At 30.6% G+C, this 20,535-nt stretch overlaps 1 protein-coding gene across 4 annotated transcripts in view; it reads left to right on the forward strand.

Moving 5' to 3' along the window:
• The window catches only part of LOC129957203 (sodium-dependent transporter bedraggled-like), a 196,193-nt gene that overhangs the window by 157,398 nt on the left and 18,260 nt on the right, over positions 1-20,535 (forward strand). For 3 of the 4 annotated variants that reach the window (XM_056069419.1, XM_056069417.1, XM_056069416.1), the window contains one exon: positions 17,049-17,573. In XM_056069419.1, coding sequence (XP_055925394.1) covers positions 17,075-17,573 — 499 coding nt within the window. In that variant the 5' untranslated portion in view covers positions 17,049-17,074. Of the gene's footprint in view, positions 1-14,561; positions 14,714-17,048; positions 17,574-20,535 lie in introns of those variants that run through there. The other variant, XM_056069420.1, reaches the window with a different exon arrangement.

Consider the following 20,535-nt stretch of genomic DNA (forward strand, 5'->3'; position numbering starts at 1 on the left):
TATTTCAATAGCAAGTCGCCAAATTGGCGAGATATTGGCTCATTGGCGATGTATTAGGCAACTAATTTTTGTCGCCAGATTTGGCGACATTTCGCCAAGTTTGGCGACGGAAGTTGGAAACCTTGGCGACAGAGAGAATTTTCTAGAGGGATCCTGATTTCTTGAATTCTCTCCAAGGTTCTGGATTTTTCTAATATGACATAACTTCCTGTTAGTGACGTCACTTCCGGCAGAGAGCATATAAAAACAAGCACGAAAGATTAGGAGTGGTATTGGAGCCTTAGACAGCAAGCAAGCTGTAGGCTGGTGACTGAGCTATTGAATGCGCAGTGTTATTCTTGTAGTCTTCGTTAAATAAATAGCTTTATTTATTTTTTTTAAAAGGATTCTGCTTATTGAATTTACTCTAAGCACGTCGCAGAAAATTCGTAACAATATTATTGTCATCATTTGACAACGATTCAAAATTATAATATCCATCTCCAAAAAGCACTAGTTTTGTTTCAAAAGAAATCGTTAATATAACTAAACTGAACTAAACTCATCTCTGTCTTTATGAAATCCAAACAAATTGGCACATGCGCAAACGCGCTGAGAATTTTCATATCAGAAACAGACAAAAATAACTTATACTATTTTGTTTACCATTTAACCCCTTAACAGTTTCATTTTCTTTACTATCTAATAAGATGACACCTTCTATTTTGGGAATATTTTCTTATTTTGATTCAAATGGAAATCCATTGAATACTTGACCTATCTATGTATTCGAAGTAATTTTAACATTGAATTATAATCATCATGAATGGTTTATTGTTTGCTTACAATCGATAAATCGATGTACGTATGGCATTCAGGCAAAACAGTTAACTGTGAAAAACTACCCACTCCTCTTTAATTGCATATTATTGATGATAATAAAATCAAAATTTCATTCAAATACTCGCTTATCCTAAAGTCAAAAACAATTAATATTTTCAGATAATTATATAAGAGCGTTGTCCTTGCGCGCTTTTGTTTCTCTAGTAAAGGACAGGTGGTTTTCCGAACCGTGACTTCTTACCACGTGTATCGCTCGCTCTGTAGGCACACCTGCTTCTGTGTTTGAAATTTGTTGGGATCTCCGCAACGTGAAATCTTTTATAGAATATATGCAATTCAAATTACATTCTTTGAGCCCGGATCACATGTTTCTCTTGATATAAAAAGCATGAATAAATGGATACATTTTAACATATCGTGACCTTTTTCCCGCAGAATGTCATTTTGTCTCGATTTGCTCGAGAAAGACTTTTATGTTATTCGGATATATTGGGAATGGAATCGGTTACTAAGCACTGTTTATTCTTTTTTTTTTTTTTTTTTTTGCTAAGCTATTGAGAATTTTATATATGAAATACTATCTTAATTCTTATAATGGTATTTTAAATTTGAACTATCTCGAATATTATGAATAAACCACACACACATCTACCCCCCCCCACACACAGCTACCCCCACACACGCTCATTTGGGGAGAAAAATGAAAAACCGCTTTTGGAATTATGTTTGCCTGCTTGGCTTTCTAATAAATACGATAACTCAAAACGGCTCAATCTAAGCGAATAAAGAAAAATCTCGCCAAAACTGTAGATGTTTGTAAAATTTAAAAAAAAAAAAAATGAAAAAACAAACAAACGAACAACAACAGCAATATAAAAAAAAATTGAACTGAACGTCTGTTTGCCTAAACTCGCGTATGTGAACCATGAATTAAAAAAAAAAAAAAAAAAAAAAAAAGGTACTTACGTATTAACGCCACCGCAGCTATAGATTTGGCGTTTTTTGCGCTAATGCGCCAATAAAGAGCAATTCTGTTGTTCTCGCACAACATTTAAAAACCGCCAAATCTGTAGCTGCGGTGACGTTGAATTTTGAAAGTGATTGGTGGCATTTAAAAGTCGCCAAATCTGTAGCTGCAGTGGCGTTAATACGTAAGTACCAAAAAAATACAAAAGGCTAAGCATATATAAGTTATAAAATGGTTTCATCCATAAAATATTAGATCTGTGAACCAAGTCCATATATGAACAATATGAACACTAAACTAAACCAAGAAGAGTGGTCTTGTCTAAACTTTCTCGCATATTTTCTTATAAAGGTATTATTCCCTCCCCTTCCCATGTAGACGTTGGGCAAGGCCATCAATATTAATAGTGCTCAGATATTTATTTTCAGAGTCCTATACAAGAGAGTTATGTGTTTCATAATAAAGAAAATCTCTATTTGATTGTTATTAATCATATGTTACTGGCGAACAGTAGTTGCGAAAATGCTATTAGTATGCGCCAATTGGCGACTTTTTGGATTTCATTTTTTTTTTATCACGGTAAATTGTATTCCAACTTAATTTGAATGAATTTCGTTCAAAATTTGATGAAAATATACAAATATGGTATTAAAGTCATATACCAAATTTCACCCTACTAGCTCAAACAGTTCTTCTATTATTTTACTCACAGATATATAATTCCAAAAAATGTGTTTTCCGGACTTTGAGGTCTAAAATGTGGAGATTCGTCGAAAATCATGAGTTCGACTTAATTTTCCGACGTTTACAATAGCTTCTCTTTGTATATTGTCTTATCCTCGCACGGAAGGTTCCAGGTTCGAGACCTTGTTCCACTGAAGACCCGTCGTGTAAACGGGTCTGGTACACTTTAAATCCGTCAGGGTCAACTGTCCTCCCGCTGGTGTGATGCGGAAATTTGGAGAGAGGGGTGCCCGCTCAGGTGTTGCCCTCGTCATCTGACCGCGGTTCAGAATTATGCGGTCCGTCCTAGTATTGCTTTAAAACGGGACGTTAATATAATATAACTAAACTAAACTACTATTTGTTTATTGCGTATACGAAAGAGTAAATGGACTTTAATGGACAAAATTTGATATACAATTTTTCTGACCGAAATTGTAGATTACATCATTTTTGATCACATTTGTCATCAGGATGGTTGTCTGTCGGTCTGTATATTCGCGTGTGTGTCAGTGCAATAATTCGGACTTATAAACAGCACTACGAAGTGGGTATGAAGAACCGCTATGAACCATCGGAGTGGTCTCTCTAAAGTTTTCTCGCATACTTTATTATCTCAGTGACGCTCTGCATGGCATTGGCGTACAATAGTTACGAAATATTAATCTTTGACGTGAATTCAGCATTATTATTGAATCTATCTTGTGACCCTTGGCAAGGAGCTTGGCGATTAATCCCTGGCATGCAGTCAAAAGTATTTAAAAATTGAAATGGTGTTTCAGATGCGTTCTTCCCATCCGATTGAAATAAAAATTTGAACATAAAACTACACTTGTAATCACAAAATCACGTACTAAATTTAATATATTTAAATCATTGCACTTTTGAGATCAGTTTGTAGATTTCTGCCACATTTTGAACAAAATCCTCTCAGAGGAAGTCTGTCTGAAAGAGACTCGAGAAAGTCTAAAACACGGAGATTTCTCAAAATCTCTGCGATAAATTCCTGACGATTACAATGTTTTCTCTGCATATATAAGAAAATAGAAATACGCTCTCAACAAACCCGAGAATGTCGCAATTAAAAAACGAGAGCCAACGCCACTTAATTAAGAGAGCCAAACGAGAATTTCGGGTGGAAATGCTTCATCGTGGCTTACACAACCGGTTGTGATAGGCGTCGTAATTAAAATATCAAACAGACATCCTTCGCAAATAGGAAAATGAGGGAGTATTTTTATCGATTTGTCCTTCAACTAGGAAATTCCATTTTGCACAAGAAATGCTTTCACATATCCATGCTTTTAGGGGGGGGGGAGGGAGCCGAATTGTAGAAGGGTTAAATTAAGTAATGCTCTCACAAATTCAAGGTTAAAGTTATTCAGTTAAATGTAAGTGGTACTATAGTGACAAACTTCAGATATATAATGAGCCTCAGTGTAATATTCCCTACGTCGTTTTACTATCAAATATTGGTATAAAGACCGTGTACCAACTTTCATTCGTCTTCTAGATCAAAGCGTTTTTGAGTTATCTTTGTCACAGACGGACTTATTCCAAAAGTGTGTTTTTGGAACACAGGGAGGTCTAAAACACTGAGATTTAACTATATCTCCAGATCGAATTTTTTGACGATTACTATACTTTCTTTATACTACGTATATGAGAAAATAAAAGCGTGTTTTTCCCGACTCTGGGAGTATAAAACGTGGAATTTGTCAAATTCTCCAGTTCGAAATTTTGATGACTAAAAATCGTCGATTAAATTTCAAAAACTCGCAAGTCCAAATTTTTACGAAAATTTGATTTATTTGAAGTCTAATGGGCCGGGGAGGGGGATGGAGAAATATTATTTTAAAATATACATAAAATACTTAAATGAATTATAGTTTCTATGTCAAAAAATCCGAACACGAGATTCTGACGAAGCCCCTCGTTTTAGACCACCCGAGTTCGAAAAACGCATTTTTGGAAAATGTCCGTCCATCTGTCTGTGACAAAGATAACTTAAAAATATTTTGAGCTATACGGTTGAAATTTGATATACAGGTTTAAAGCCAAAATTGGAGATTTCTATCAGATTTTGAATAAAACCTATTAAGATGAAGTCCGTCTGTCCGGCTGTTCAAATATAAATTAACGCGATAACTACAAAACGAAGAGGGCTAGATACATAAAATTCAGTAGACAGATTTAACATCTGTAGTATAGACGCCTTTGCAAATCTTGAGCGAAATGCAACTAAGGGTTGACCGTCTGTCGGTCTGTACTTTCAGAAGTATGTAAACCTATAACTCAAAACGCAATAACTTAAATATATCAAATTTCGTATGGATTTTGTGACTATTATTATAGTTCTGTAGCGAGATTTTGGTTCAATCCGTTGAGAAAAACATGTCTGAATCACAAATTCGATTTTTGAATACTTTTGGCGACACGCCGGGGATTAATCGCCAAATAACTCGCCAAGGATCACACGATAGATGCAGTAAAATGATAAAGTCTGGGAGAAAGTTTTTCAGAGACCACTCCCTCTGATATATTGATATCCTCCTTAATAATAATAATAATCTGTTTAACGTTAGTTTCGATTTTTGGATATTGTTAATCGCCAAGTATCATTTTTAGATATTATTAATCGCCAAGTATCATTTTTAGATATTATTAATCGCCAAGTATCATTTTTAGATATTATTAATCGCCAAGTATCATACAATACGCCAAGTATCACCTAATACGCCAAGTATCATTTTTGAATATTATTAATCACCAAGTATGATACAATACGCCAAGCATCATTTTTGGATATTATTAATCGCCAAGTATCATATAATACGCCAAGTATCATTTTTGGATATTATTAATCGCCAAGTATGATACGATAGATTCAGTAAAAATACTGTATTCATGCCAAAGAGTAATATTTTATAACTATTGTACGCCTGTGCCAAGCAAGGCGTTCACCGGGATAACATCTTCATTAGGGAGTATACCGAAAGTTTTGTGTGACCACTCCCACTGGTTTTAATGTATTTCTTCAACTTGGTTCAATTAAAACAAGGCTTTTTACAACCGCTATTATAAATCACTGACGCTTTATGCTTGCTGTTTGTTTTCAAGGACCAATTTTTGCCATTAAATAAAGAAAGAAAAAAGTGGTCCAATTAATCTGAAGCAACTTCCTATGCTGTTATTTCCGTCTTAACTCGCCTTATCGACGTGATTCGGATTCGCAGACCCTCAATGAACCAAAATAAAAACAAACCCGTTTCATTTCGCGTAATGCAAGTTCCTATGCTATTCGAATTATAAGCTGATTATCATAGATTAAACAATCCGTTGATGAAACTAGCAGTAAGCTCGAACCCGAAGGCCTCGGCTGTTCCTTGGAAGGTACAGAATAATAATTAATGCGATAAAAACTGGAATGAAAAAAATCCAAATGTGGTTTTATCATATATTTTATAATTGCGGGAAGCCGTTATGTGAAATAGAAATGAGGAAATAAGGATTAGGATAAGTTTAGATACGACCTCGGAGCGATTTGGCGGCATTCGTTCACGAAGTTGAAGTCGAGCCGAGTTGAGTAGACATGACCTGCGGCCTTCTGGTTTTCCAGCTGGATTTGTTTATTTGTTTAGGAAGTGCTCTTTTTCCGTTTTGAGCTGACGGAAAAAAGGCTGAAACAAAGTTTGCAAATCGTTTAACTGAGGCTTTCGTGAAATCCTTGAATTTAATTTGTTGAATTTGGATTCTAAAAAAAAACTATTGAAAATGCCGGAAATTAGGGCAGTTATTGAAAAAAAAATTTCAGCTTTTTCCCTTTCAAAGTCTTGTGAATGCAGAAGTTAATTTGCATGTTCTTCAGAACTAGGACTTTTGAATTTTTTCTCTTGGATGACTTTTTGCCACAATGCATACAAGACATCTTGGTAAAAAATTAGTGGGGGCTTTTGTGATTCGATGAGAAGGCTGGTTTAAAATTAGACATTTTGTGGCCTATGGTAGTGCAAATTGTAAAGCCAGTATTTCAATTAAACTGCCTGATTTTGTTTAATGTTTCAACGCATTTTTTTATTAAAAGATTTATTTTAAGCTAGTTTTTTTGTTTTAATAAATTACGCGGCACCCAAATATTATTTAAACTAAAATTTAGAATTGATAAAATATTGAAATAAATTAAAAAATAAGTAATTGGTTGATTCTGACAGAAATGTTAATACTTATATTTTATAATTCATAAAATTATTTTTTCTTTATTTAATTATTTGGTAACCAGGCTAGTAATATCTTTATAGTTGAACAGTTCGCAACCTACCTCTCTTAGCCCAGCGGCCTGAGTATGCCTCAACTGTCTAGTCAGAAATCCGCCACTATATGTCATCAATGGTCATCTGCCTCTCATACTCCATTTTGAGCGAAATATTAAAAATACTATTTTACTGCACATTCTCTGTGGGAAAAAATGGCAGTCCCTGTCCCCAACTATTGTACCGATTTCGATTATTTTTATTTCATATGAAAGCTCATGAACAGTAGACATGTCATTAATAGCCCTTTACCTTTCTCCTTTCATTTCCGAAAAAGTATCGCATAATAAAAGTCTTGATGCATCTTTTATATTCAATAACTGAACCAATTTCGCCAATTAGTTTCCGCATTTTACGTGTTTAGTTAATTAATGAAAAGAATCTATTTGAAGCGCAAGTATAATTTGAAATAAAATTTTGAAATGCTTTGAAGCGATGTCATTTATCTAAGATGGCCGAGATTAGGAAATTAACGTTACATTACGATATTAAATCTGTTGTACGAACTGCTGGTTGTCGAAAGTGCCTTAGTAAAAGTAACAAAATATTCATAAAATTACTAAAATAAAAAAAAATTAACTTTTAACATTTCCATTAGTTACAAATTTCAACATATTTTTAATTTAAATTGACCAGCTGAATGAAGAAAAGAATCCTCATAACGCGCTCTATCTAGAGCTTCAAAATCCCTAAATAATCTGTTTCTATGACTGGCAACGTACTTGCTAAATATATATATATATATATATATATATATATATATATATATATATATATATATAATATAGTATAAATACTGCTTTTATTAATTTCATTGCACGATAAAGATTTAGAACGTTAGCTTCTAAATAGTTCCTATAAATATAATTCGACTCAGTCAATTCCAAATTACCGACTTGTTAGTCAGAGAAAACTGCTTGTATCTAAATGTTCTTCAAATATATACGAGACACTTTTAAGTATATTAAGGACGAATTCAAGGCCATTTAACCGCACATCATGACACACTCGGTAGATTTCGCTATACACCCAACTTATGTTTTCATTGACATTTAGAGCTCGTGATTAATGGGTTTGTGAGTCATCACATGACTTATTCAATCTGACCGTGACTGTAACTTAAAACTGTTATTTGTTTGTTGCGCATGCTATCAAATGTCGTCTGCTTCATTTGACTATGACTTTGCTGATTTGCGTCGTAAATAAATTGTAATTAAGCAGGATTGTTCTTAAAACAGCTTAACACGTTAAGCACCGAGTTTATTTATATGTCCTTCGTATTTTGGATCGTGATATTCGATTTCATCGATATGTTGGCGCCTTGACGAAATAATTTTATATGGTTGAACCCAAATAACTTTAAATCTGATTAATCTAATTAAGTGATCTGATTAATCTAATTCTTGTTAAATTAATTAAGTTCAGCTTGCAAGAGCTTCAATGGATTCCAAAATTAAAATGGTTCGATGGGCTTAATATGGATTATGTTAGCATAAGTTTACTTTATAGAAAATTATATTCGCTTCCTCCTTTACACATACCAAGGTGCGTCACGAGTATGTGGATGAAAAACGACTTATTTAATGACGTAGTTCTCGCTTTTTTAGTGCGTATAATTTCGTGGAAACGAATTACTTCTATAAGAGGAATTGTACCGTGGAATTAAGACTCGCCCCCAATATCTTGTCTCTTCAGTTTACACCGGATGTTTTGGCAAGGTGGGAGTAACTTCTTTGTGATTATGCCTCTGTGATTACTTATTGAGCATTACAATAAGCAGCTAAAACAACGTATTAGTATAGATTACTTTTTTGACGCATATATCAGCTAATGGAGTGTTCAAATTTGGAACTTTTTCAAATAGTAAAGAAATTTATTTTAAGTAAGAGAAACGTTAATACAAACGGTTTTAAATAATCATTTATAATAAATCCCAAAGAAAAGACCAAATCGCTAAAGTAACAACCACCATCTTGACTGTCTGATTTAGCTATTTTTGCTGGCTTAAACCGTGTACATTATGAAATTTACATTAAATTGATTTAGTTTCGTATTTCCTGGTATTCTAAATTAATCAACGTGTTAATAATTTATTTAAATATATTTTAAATTTTTGCAACTTTATCTCTCTATTTTTTTCAAAAAAATTTATTTATGAATTTTCCAGAATGCCCGATATCCACAATCGTACACAATATTAATTTGGACAAGAGCGAAAATGACAGAAATTTTCCCTTTCGTGATTTTATTCCGATAGGGATTTATTTATTTGATACTTATCGACTTAGGATAGGGAAAATTGGGTATCTTTGAAATAACTATGGAGGCACCAGGGACTTTTATTCTTTCGTTTGTGGCGTGAGAAAATAAAGAAAAAAAAATTTTTAGAGCACGTGTTGGCAATGATTAAATAAAAAAGTGGGATTTTTATCAGGAAATAATAGAAAATTTTAGAATGAAGTTAACACGGGTTAATTTAAGATTAAAAAAATTAGAAAATCAATTCAGATTTAAATTAAATTAAGGTATATCATTTTATTTATTAAGATTACTAACTGCATTATATCCACTTGGTGAACTTAATGAAACAGATAGGAACATGACCAATTATACTTGACAAATCGTTTAAATTATTCTGATAATTTGCAATTCACAGAATTTGCTTGCTTAAAAATTTCTATAGCGGTAATGCTAATTAGGTCATTTTAAATTGACCTGCTTGTCCCCCACCCCTCACTTTCTCAATCAACTGCCTACCTGGAAATCAGCCATCCATTCTTCTTAATACTCTTTTATTTTCTTCCACGATTAATAAATGTAACACAATAGATGACTCCATTGCGTCATTTGACGTCACATGATGAATGTTTATGATGAAATTCTTCAAATGTTCTACATCAGAGCTCACGTTTCATCCTATTTTTGTTATAAAATGACATAAAACTGGGCTATATTTTTTTAAATGTAAGTTTGCCTGGATGACAAATGCTTACGTAAAAGAATTTCGTCTTATATATGTGGTTATAAATATATTAACGAGAATATAAAATAAACTATCATCGCAGTTAGAATGCCTCATTTGATGGTATCAATACAGCTGAACTCGCTGTTGTAATAGTTGCTTGTAATCACATTGCGTATTAGCCGCTGTGTGTGTGCGTGTGTTCCCGTCAGCGTGTTTGATGAATTCCAAAATCAAACTCGGCTGACGCTTTAGTATGACACGAACAAGGACTGAACTTCCTTAAATAAGAACACAATTCGTATATGGATATAGAGAAAGTATAGTAATCGTCAAAAAATTCGAACTCGAGATTTTGCCGAATTTTTTCGTTTTAGAACTTTAGAGTTCGATAAAAACATTTTTGGAAAATGTCCGTCTGTCTGTGACAAAGATAACTGAAAAATACTTGAAATTCAGCATGTGATCTTTACGCTAAATTTGCAGATTTCTATTAAATTTGAGCAAAATCCGTTCTGAGGAAGTTCGTCTGTCCGACTGTTCGAATATAAGTTAACACGAGGATTACAAAACGATGGAGAACTAGACAGATAAAATTCGATGCACAAAATTTATATATTCTAGACACTTATCAAATGTTGAGCTAAATCCAACTAGAGATTGACTGTTTGTCGGTTTATATTATCAGAAACATGTAAAATCGATAATGTTTTAATTATTTAGGTATTTTTTGATATGGCCTATTAATCAAATGCATTAATTTACAAACACAACACATTTTTACTGTGTATCACATATAGAATTTATTTATTACACAGAAATTATCTAATTTTCTGAATCTTTATTAATCGTTTATTTACATAAAGCAATTTTTTATACGTGAAAAAAGAAGGAAGGAAACGTAAAACATTCCTTTAAAATATTTCTTTCTGTACTTATTCGTAGAAGACTATTCAAAACGCATTTACGTGCTTTTAGAAATTAAGAGATAAGGAAAATACCTGATGTTATCTTTCAACCGTTAAAGAGCTCTTTGTTTTATCTCTTTAATTTTATTCATTTTTTTTTTTGTATTTCAACATCTGCGTTAGATTTCTTCAAGTACTGTTAGCATAAACATATTCTCAGATTACTCAAAACATTTTCCCGAAAATACTGAATCGTATTCAAGCGTTTAGAATTTTTCTTCTGTTTATTTTTATGCCAAGGTCGACGTCTTTTCATAACGCGAGAGTACTTTGCGTAAATTCCAAATACCGAATAATCTAACCGTTTAATTCATTAGTTCTAAGATTTTGATGCGTAAAATTTAATAGCAATGAACTTCAGCATTATGATGTAGATCAGAATGAATAGAAGTTCATAGTTCAATACCTTTTACTGTTGAGTGGCTTATGTCTTTTTTCTGCTGAAGTAGTAAAATAAGCAGGGCATGTCATTTTCTGGTACTTGTTTCGAATACTATTTTTCTTAAAATTCCTGTGTCGGGAGATATTTCCTGTAATATTCGAATGTTTGTCACGTAAAATATTGCTGTTATTTAGTTCAGAGTTCAAGCAGCTCAGGAAATCATTAGACAGATAGTAGTTATCTAGGAAATGTTTATATCACTTCAATGAATACTTCTTTTTTGAAAACATTTTAAAAAGAAGATTAAATATCGGATTAGATTTTAAACAGTATTTTCTGAACTTAAGCGAGTTATAGCAAACGATAATTTTAAAGATTCTTTTTTAAAATATAGATTTCGGAAATAATATAATGAATTAGGTAACAAACGATAATTTTTGATGAATATTTTCAGGCGATAAATAATTATTTTTATAAAGTAAGCCGTATAATTTTTGATCAGACAATTATTTTCAAATTTTAAATCTACAAATTTCGGAAAAAAAGCTGATATTTAATTTCTGTTATATTTAACAATAGAAAATGACCACAATTTTGAATTGAATGGAGTTTTCTTTCCTTCATTTAATAGACAGTTTTTCGTTGATTTAATATATGCTTCGAATACCAGTTGAATATTAATCAGGTATTTTTAAATGTAGCCATAGACGAAAATATTCGTGTAGTTGAAATCATAATACGCATTTAAGTATTTTATCACTGTATAATAAAACTTGCATAAAAATATTTTGTTTGCAGTTGCATCTGTTTTAGCTAAATTTTATATTCCTTTTATAATTTTTCCACTAAAAAAATAAATAACAGCTTATTAAAGTTTTTTTATGATTTCAAATTTAAGTTCCATCAGCGTGTATCGTTTTAGTACGCTATTTTGAATATAAAAATAATCTAGTTGACGTAATAAAGTCTTTAACAAGAAATATGCGAATTACCATTTCTTTTTTGAAAGTAACTACCGACTTAAACAATGGTTTAAGTTGGTAATATCTTAATATAATTTTTTATTATCGAAGTAATAAAATTTTTTTGCATAGATCATTAGTTGATTAAAAAAACACAGAAATTCTCGGTTAGTTAGCGTTATTAAAAATTTAGTGCTTTGACAGTACAACAGTAATTCATTTTATATTTTTAACTGTTTCTTTCTTTCACTAATTTGTTCGTTTAATAAATAATGAATAAAAAAAATTCTTGAAACCAAAATCATTCTCATCTTCATGAATTAAGAATAGTTTCGTTTTGGCAAACGAATTATTCTTCTCAAAATTTTGAGAATAAATATCAAGGAAATATTCATGTCCCAATTCTTTAACATAACGGTTATGCTGTCTGTGTAGCTTGCAAATATGGGGGAGGGATAAATGAGTACGAACTTTAAATTTACTATATAAACGCATATATGTTTTTCTTCCATTTTAATTTTATAATGTATTTTGCTGTTTCTTTTTTTTTCTTTATAATTAGTTCCTTTTGAAATTTATTACCAATTGCATGCATTGTATTATATACCAAAAATAATCGTCAAACAATTTCAAAATGCAACATTAACCTTTTAACCGTTGCTTCTATACACTTTCGTGCATCGAATTTCTGATTCCCAAACCTGTAAATTAAAATATTCAAAAATGTTACAATTTATTCCAAAAATTTTCACTTATAATCAGCAAACACGTCAAATATTCTGCTGGTTTTTTGTTGAATCAGTAAGTAGAACATTTCCAAAACAAGGTAAATTCCTATAAATAGTTAAAAAAAGAATTATTCTGACTACACTAAATTCAATATTCGTTTAAAGATGATACTAAAATTTGAAAGCCAAATAAAAAAAATTGAGAATTATTGCTACAAAATTATTTTATATTTTTATAGACTGACTGTATAAATTAACAATTAAATTGAAAATTTGCTCTTAAAGGTTGCTATTGAAATGTCGGTAATTTATCATTTAGTAGAATTTTCTACAAGTTTCCCCATGTAAATAAAAACATTACGATTTTTTTTTTTTAATGTCAAATCTGCCTTTAAAACGCATGAAGATCCACGTGTAATTTCCTCAGAAATAACGGCCAGTCACGTTGAAGAGCGCGTGGATTTTTTTTTTATGGAATATGATTATCCGTACGTATCATCATTGGTGTCGTATTTTTCGCGCGTTTTCGACTCTAAGTTTCCAGAAAAAATGCGCGAAGACCTTCTAGACCTCGAGTCATCACGCGAGGACTTCTTGGGATCTTTCCAACATGCAAAGAAGAGTTTGCTGCATTTTCTTTAGAATAATAATAATAATAAAAAAAAGTTCCACTCGGATTGTCATTCATTGTTATGGAAGGTCGTTTGCGCAGCCTTGCGGTTGATGAGGACGTGTTTGTTTACACGCGTGTTTTTTGGCACTGAAGAGACGGAGAGTTACGATCGCGTGCATGCTTTTAATTGCTGGAGAACGCACTTTCGAATTAGAGATGATTGCAATTTATAGAAGTGTCAGATGGAAAAACAATACAAGAAATAGTATTGCATTCAAAACTGCATTTTTATTAATTACGAATTCTGCGCAGAGTCACCAGACAAATTTATAATGGTATCAAATGGAATTTCTTGTTTTTGAATTCAGAATGCAGCGCGATATTTCCCACTTGTTCTAACATTAATTTGCAAACAATCTTCAACTTTTCTTACTTTTTTGAATTTCTGATGGAATTAATGCAATGGAAGTATTTTAATTTTGGGATATAAAATTTTTTAACTTCCGTTGCAGATTTAGTTACCGTTACCTTACATAATTTTTAATAATTCTGGATTGATAAAAGAATACCTATTGTTCAAAGCCTCATGTCTCCTGAATTCTTAGAATACATCTCAATTAACCAGGAAGTGCAAGTTTTACATCAACTTTGTTGTATTGTTCCAAGAAGAAAAAATAGCTTTACAATATTTAAAACTCAATTTATGTACTTACACATACTCACGTTAGACAATGGAATTATTATTCGAACCTTGTTATTTTTCTTTTAGATCATTGTATGCATATTTCAGTTAATTTATAACCAGAGGGAAAACATACCTCCATTAGTTTTTCGTTAAAGTTTGTAATTTCAATTCTGTGTTAGGCTTCTGTTCGCTGACATGACATCATAGTTCAGGAATTTTAAAATTAACATCTAATATTATTAACAATCAATAATATTCTGTTCGAATATAGATTGAATATAGATTCTCTTTGCTCATGAAATGAACTTCTTTGCGGTGAATATTTTAGAAAAATATTAAATTTTTTTCTTTGCAACAAAGCATTTTGGATATTAGTATAAATATCATTTGAAACTGGCAACCGAAATTCTGTTTGGAACGAAAAATGAAATAGTTTCGTATTGGAGCGATGGAATAGGGTGAAAAAATTCGTTAGGTTTCTAGTTTGAAATTGGTTCCTTTATGGAGGTCTGGAGAAAACGCAAATTTGATTTTGCCACTCGTCGAGGAAAGAACCAAATAAAATTCAATTGATAATTAATGAAATTTGGCGTAAGGATTTTTATTGTTAGACTTAATAGACATAATTTGAAATATTGTTTAGATTACAGTGACTGAAAAATATATAAATCTATCTAAATATTTGATCATTTTATTATTAAAATCATTATATTGATGATAATGTATATTTCATAAGTATATTTTTTAATTTTTTATACCTGATTTGAAAATTACAATGGGAAATATTTCATCTCTGTGACTAATATGCAATAAGTTTTGTATTTACGGAAATGATGGGCTTTATTGCTTGTAATATAATAGAATATTGGAAAATGAATTTTTACTTGAAAAAGTTTAAAGCTGAATTCTTAAATTATCAATTTTGTTCCATTTGAATGCGAAACATAAGTCAAAATACTTCAGTTAGATTTCACATTGATAGATAAAGATTGTTGAATTGCTTATTAAAAAAGAAAGCATATATTGTGGTATTTATATTTTTAGTTACAATAACTTACAGCAGATGCTTATTTATTATTTAAGTAATGTTGTATTGATTTTAAAGAAAATTTTAAGGGAGTCTTGTTTAAGCAAACTGAATAATTTAGATTTATTTTATGAATGTTTATTTTTAATTTTCAATAAAATTAATCAAAAATAGAACTGTTTAAAAATGTGAAGCAAGAGATGAAAGATTCTCACAGATTCTGTTGTATTATTTAAGCTATGTACTATGATAGTTTTTATATGCAGAAAAAAAATAATCTATAAGAATTATTTTACTATACATTCATCTTATTATTCAATTTTCTGTATGTAAATAATAAAAAAAATATTCAAATTCCTGTTTTTGATCTGTTGATTCCTACTATTTTATATCCTTTATCAAAGCCTTTCATTTAGAATTGTAGATCAGAAAATAATTTTCTCTTGTATTGAAAATTTGTAATCTTTTTATACATAATAAGTAAATGCTATGATGAACTTCTGTGTGGTTTTTTTTTCTTCTCAATCTGCCTTTTTCTCAGAGAAGAATATTATGGCTATTGTTATGAATAAACTTTCAATTTAATTACTGGTACTTTTTAGACATACTGAACTCTTCTTTTATATAGTTTTTCGCACATTAATATTAATATGTTCCTTGACATAGCTGTTTGATGTTGTAGCTTCTTTTGTACTATAATGAGTGTGTGTTTAATGCACATTATCTTTAATTTGTTATGATGTTCTATTTCATTTCTTCAGAACTATCAACATGCTGAAAGAAACTTTATTATCAATACATTCAATTTCCTTAGTAATTTTTTATACAGTGACATTGCCCTTTAAATTAATTCTTTTCTGAGAACTTCAAACAGAATTGTTGAGAATCAAATATTGAAAAATTTTTTAAAGAGATTTTGTTTCATTTTGAAACCTCTAAAACATTTTGCTCTGAAAATTAAAGTTTATTAAAATTTCAACTGCTATTTTTTTAATGAATATGCTTATACTTCAAATAATAAGTATATGAAATATCCTTAATAGTAATAATAATCAGTTTTTAAAAAAATTCCCTTTTTCCCCCCTGAAAGTTACAAAAATGAAATTTTAGTTTTGTTTTCTTCATTCTGTTCACCACTCTAGCAGTTGGTGAATGGATTCTGTCCAGCAGAATTTTAGTCTACAAAATTCAAATATTATAATGGCAATAGTGCTGAAGAATGAAATTGCATAGACAATTTTTTTTATGTTTACTTTTGGGTACCATTTGATGTGATCAACCAATTGGACAGTTACAAAATGAAGAGTCGTGTGTTCGTAAAATACATGAATGACTGTATTGCCTTATATTCATCAATCCCACTTTACCAGAAATAGCTTATGTATGAAAAATATTTCTTGTAGTTCTTTAAAAAATTTAAAATATTCTTAGAATATGTTTTATCTATACCTCATTCACTGCTTGTAAAAGCCAAAAATGAGAAAAAAAAGTAATATTTGATTAAAGAAAAATTTTAGTGTCGCATTTCAACCAGTCGGGATTCAAATTGTTTTACTTTGGCACTAGAAAGATATTATTTGACTATTTAATAGAAGTTGAAGTTATTTCTGTTTTCCAGAATTTTTCTAGGAAGTTTAAGAAAGCTTATATATTGACTTGAAAATATCTCATTTGAAATGGATTTTACATGGAAAAAAGTTAGTTCAGATATATTTAAATTCCTTTCAATAAATTGTTTATTTTAATCCAAATTCAGCTAAGGTTGTATTAAAAGAGTGAAAAAAAAAAATGTTTTCTTTATAGTGTTTAATGAAAATTTTAGAATGAAATACACCTTTAAAATTTGATTAATATTTTTGTGTTTTGCATATCTTGATGCCTTCATTTCTGTTTTTCCAGGAACTGTGCCATAGCCTATTATCTGTATGTTGGGCTGGGATGTAGGATACGTATGGCCATTACTCGAAAGTGCAGTCGCTCCACAATCCAACCGACCCCTTGATTCCTGGCAGCTTGTGATGGGCAACCCCCACGAAGCTGCACAGGCAAGCAATGCATCTGGGGAAACTTCTGCGACAGCTGCAGCAACACCAGCTGCGCCAGTACGTACCCCACCTGCAGCTGCCCCAAGAGTCGACCCACCTCCATATGAAAGTGTGGCCAACGAATCCCCAGAACAAAGTGTCACCACAGCTACAAATCAAACTAGAAACTCTTCTGTTTCTAACACTACAGTTGATGGTGGTAGGAGGCATAGAACTAGCTCTTCGGGAGCCACAAGGACTAGAACCACCAATGGCGGATCTCAAAGGATGAGACCGCCAAAGTGGCCTCATAAGGCATCATCTGTGTTTGCTTGTCTGAGTTGTGTTATTGGTGTTTGCAATGTGAGCAGGTTCTCCATGCTTGTGTATATTTTTAAGGGTAAGTTTTTTCTATATTTTATTGTAATTATCATGTCAGAAGTAGCCATATACTATCATTTCAGATAGATTGCAACATTTGTAGAAATGAAGTCAGAATTTTATCTTGCATACGGTAGTAGACAGTAAAAACATCAGTTGCAAAGGTGTGGAATATTTACCAGTTTAGCATAAAATGAATCTTCAGGCACTAATAGTCTAATTAAAAACTTTGAAATGTTTATTTCATATATAATTATTTTATACCATGAAACTATTGAGGAAATACAGTATTTTAAGATGCTGGAAATCAATTATTAGAGTTAAAATTTGCTCAGAAATTTAGGTGAAAATACAGAAATGGCTACTTACATGATTAATTTTTTGGTGTGTTTTTTAATAGCCAAATTCACTCTTGCATAGTTTCTAGAGAAGTTGCAATTCCATTTTAAGGAGACAAGACATAAGAGTGTGCCATGTTGCAAATTTTGAAAATCACACCAAGCTGTGTGGATTCTGCAGTTTTATCAAAATATGTGTAATAACATAGCACATTATGAAGAAAGAGATTAAATAATGTTCTTGAGGTATATTGCATACTGATTATGTCGTTATTTATACACTTGTCATGAACAAGCCTGCAAGTCAATGATTTAAGCCGAGTTTGTGAAATAGCTTCTGAGGCTAAAGACCCCTGAGCACCCAATGGCAGAAGTCTGACTTCTAGCTCATATGAAGATGACACTCACACAATGGCTTGCACGACCCCTTTTTCAGGGGTGTTATCTCACAAATAGAACAGGGGGGGGGAGAACAACCATGCCCAAACCCGAGACGTCCAGATCACTGGGAAGACACTGACACATATCGGTTATTACAATGACAAATTCTAGATAGTGTTTATATTTAATAACAATTTCAATACTTTATCAAACTATCAGTATGTAATGGATGAGGATTTTATGCTAAATCGGCAAGTCTCTAAGCTTTTGTTGTTATTTTTGCCATCACAATTTTTGAGATATTTTTAGAACATTTCTCTTGAAAAAGCTGTGATTAATCTTGAAAGATAACACACAGCAACTTAGATTTGACATAACTTTTATATTTTAACGCTTCGTTTTATTCTTATTTCTCTGTAAAATGGTACAAGCATGTACTTTTGTATAAGCTCATATCTTTATACAGAGAAATGATGTATCTTTTATTTTGTATAGCGCTCTTGAAATATTCCATCTCTTTATTTCCAGTTTTATTTAATTTACTTTTATTCTATTTCAACTTGCAATATGAGTGATGTTCAAATATCTTGTTAGTTATATTATATGTTGCGATTTTCAAAACCGTTTTAAGTATTTTTAAAATTTTTAATGATGATATGAATCTTAAAGCTACTTTGTAGAATTGCTTAACTTTTTTATAAATTACTGCTCAAAATGAACAATCTTTAAATTTTACTAAAAGTTATAAAAAATGTTGTACAAACTACATGAAAAACATTTTTATTTTCATTATTGATAATGATAAATAATGTATAAATAGTACAGCATAATTAGACTAATATTCTTTGTATTATTATAATATATATGCAAATACTTTGATTTTTTTTTTTGTATATATCTTATTTAAAAATTCCTGAATGATTCTAAATGACGTATAATTTTTTCCTTAAATAGGTCAGAAAATATGCATGTTCATTTTGGATTTTTCAAAAATTTATGGACAAATTTTTGTGAAATTTACAATTACTAAGATTTAATATTTTTTCTGTTTAATTATCATAAAGATAGTAAAGATTTTAAAATTTGCATTTCTTTAAAATGCCTTATATCTTTGCTTTCCCTTAAATAATAGTTTTTTTTAATTATATTTGACTAGTAAAGTGTTAAACTAATATTTTTCTTAAGTTTTGGTTTTAAAAAAAAACCTAATCCAACATGGAAGCTTATTAAGTTTGATATTTCAGAATTATTATGTTTGATATTTCAGTCAAAACTTATTAAGTTTGATATTTCAGTCAAATAAAGTAATATATGTAAATGAGAAAAAAACAAAGGTCTTTCCTAGAAAACTGGATTGATCTATCTCTAATATGGAAATTATTTAAAAAGTTTGAAGATTTCATGATTCAAATGAACAACAACAAAAAAAAAAGTATGTGAACCATGATACTTAAGGGCATTAGGAATTTACTGGTATTTAAATTGCTTCCTTTTTGCAAACTAAACTTGTATTTAATTTTAGGTTTGAAAATCTAATTATTTAAGCATCTTAAATGACATCATATGATTATTTCTAATAAGAAATCATCAAACATCTAATTTAAATTGGATAAAAAAGTTAACAATAAAAATCAAATAAGAAAGAGATTAATCTTTACTTTATTAAAATTTATTTTTAACTTTTTTTTTAGTAGGAAAGTTCTTTGTACCCTTATTTGGCATGAAATTTATTGTTGCAACCCTGTGCCTTATATATAAACAAAAAAGTAGAATACATTTTAATGTTTATAAAGGATTTAAATTATTTAAATAAAAACATACATTTTAAAAATTCCTGAAATCTTTTAAACCACAGTACTTGTCGTAAACATGTTTAATGATATTAAAAAAATCTAGGAAGAAAATGCTCTGAATTTTTTTTTACAATGTAGTAACTTATGTCACTCTAGCTCTCAGTTTATAAAATACAATAATAGTTTGTATCATGTAATAAAATAGTGATGAAAAATTAACTTTATTGGAATGATCTTCCACCTGAGTTGAAACTATTTCAAAATGAGCAGTAATTGACTTTAAAGGCTTAAAATGTTCTGCTTCTATACATTCTAGTCAATGAGCATCAAACTTAGACAACAGAATCAGGCCATTGTATGAAAGTTTTTTTTTTTTTTTTTTTTGCTGATGTAATATATATATTTTATAATTTATATTACATTATGAAACATAATTTCATGTGTAATGTCCTATTTTAAATATACTAAT

The sequence above is a fragment of the Argiope bruennichi genome, chromosome 11 (genome assembly GCF_947563725.1).
Source record: "Argiope bruennichi chromosome 11, qqArgBrue1.1, whole genome shotgun sequence".
Taxonomy (NCBI): domain Eukaryota; kingdom Metazoa; phylum Arthropoda; class Arachnida; order Araneae; family Araneidae; genus Argiope; species Argiope bruennichi.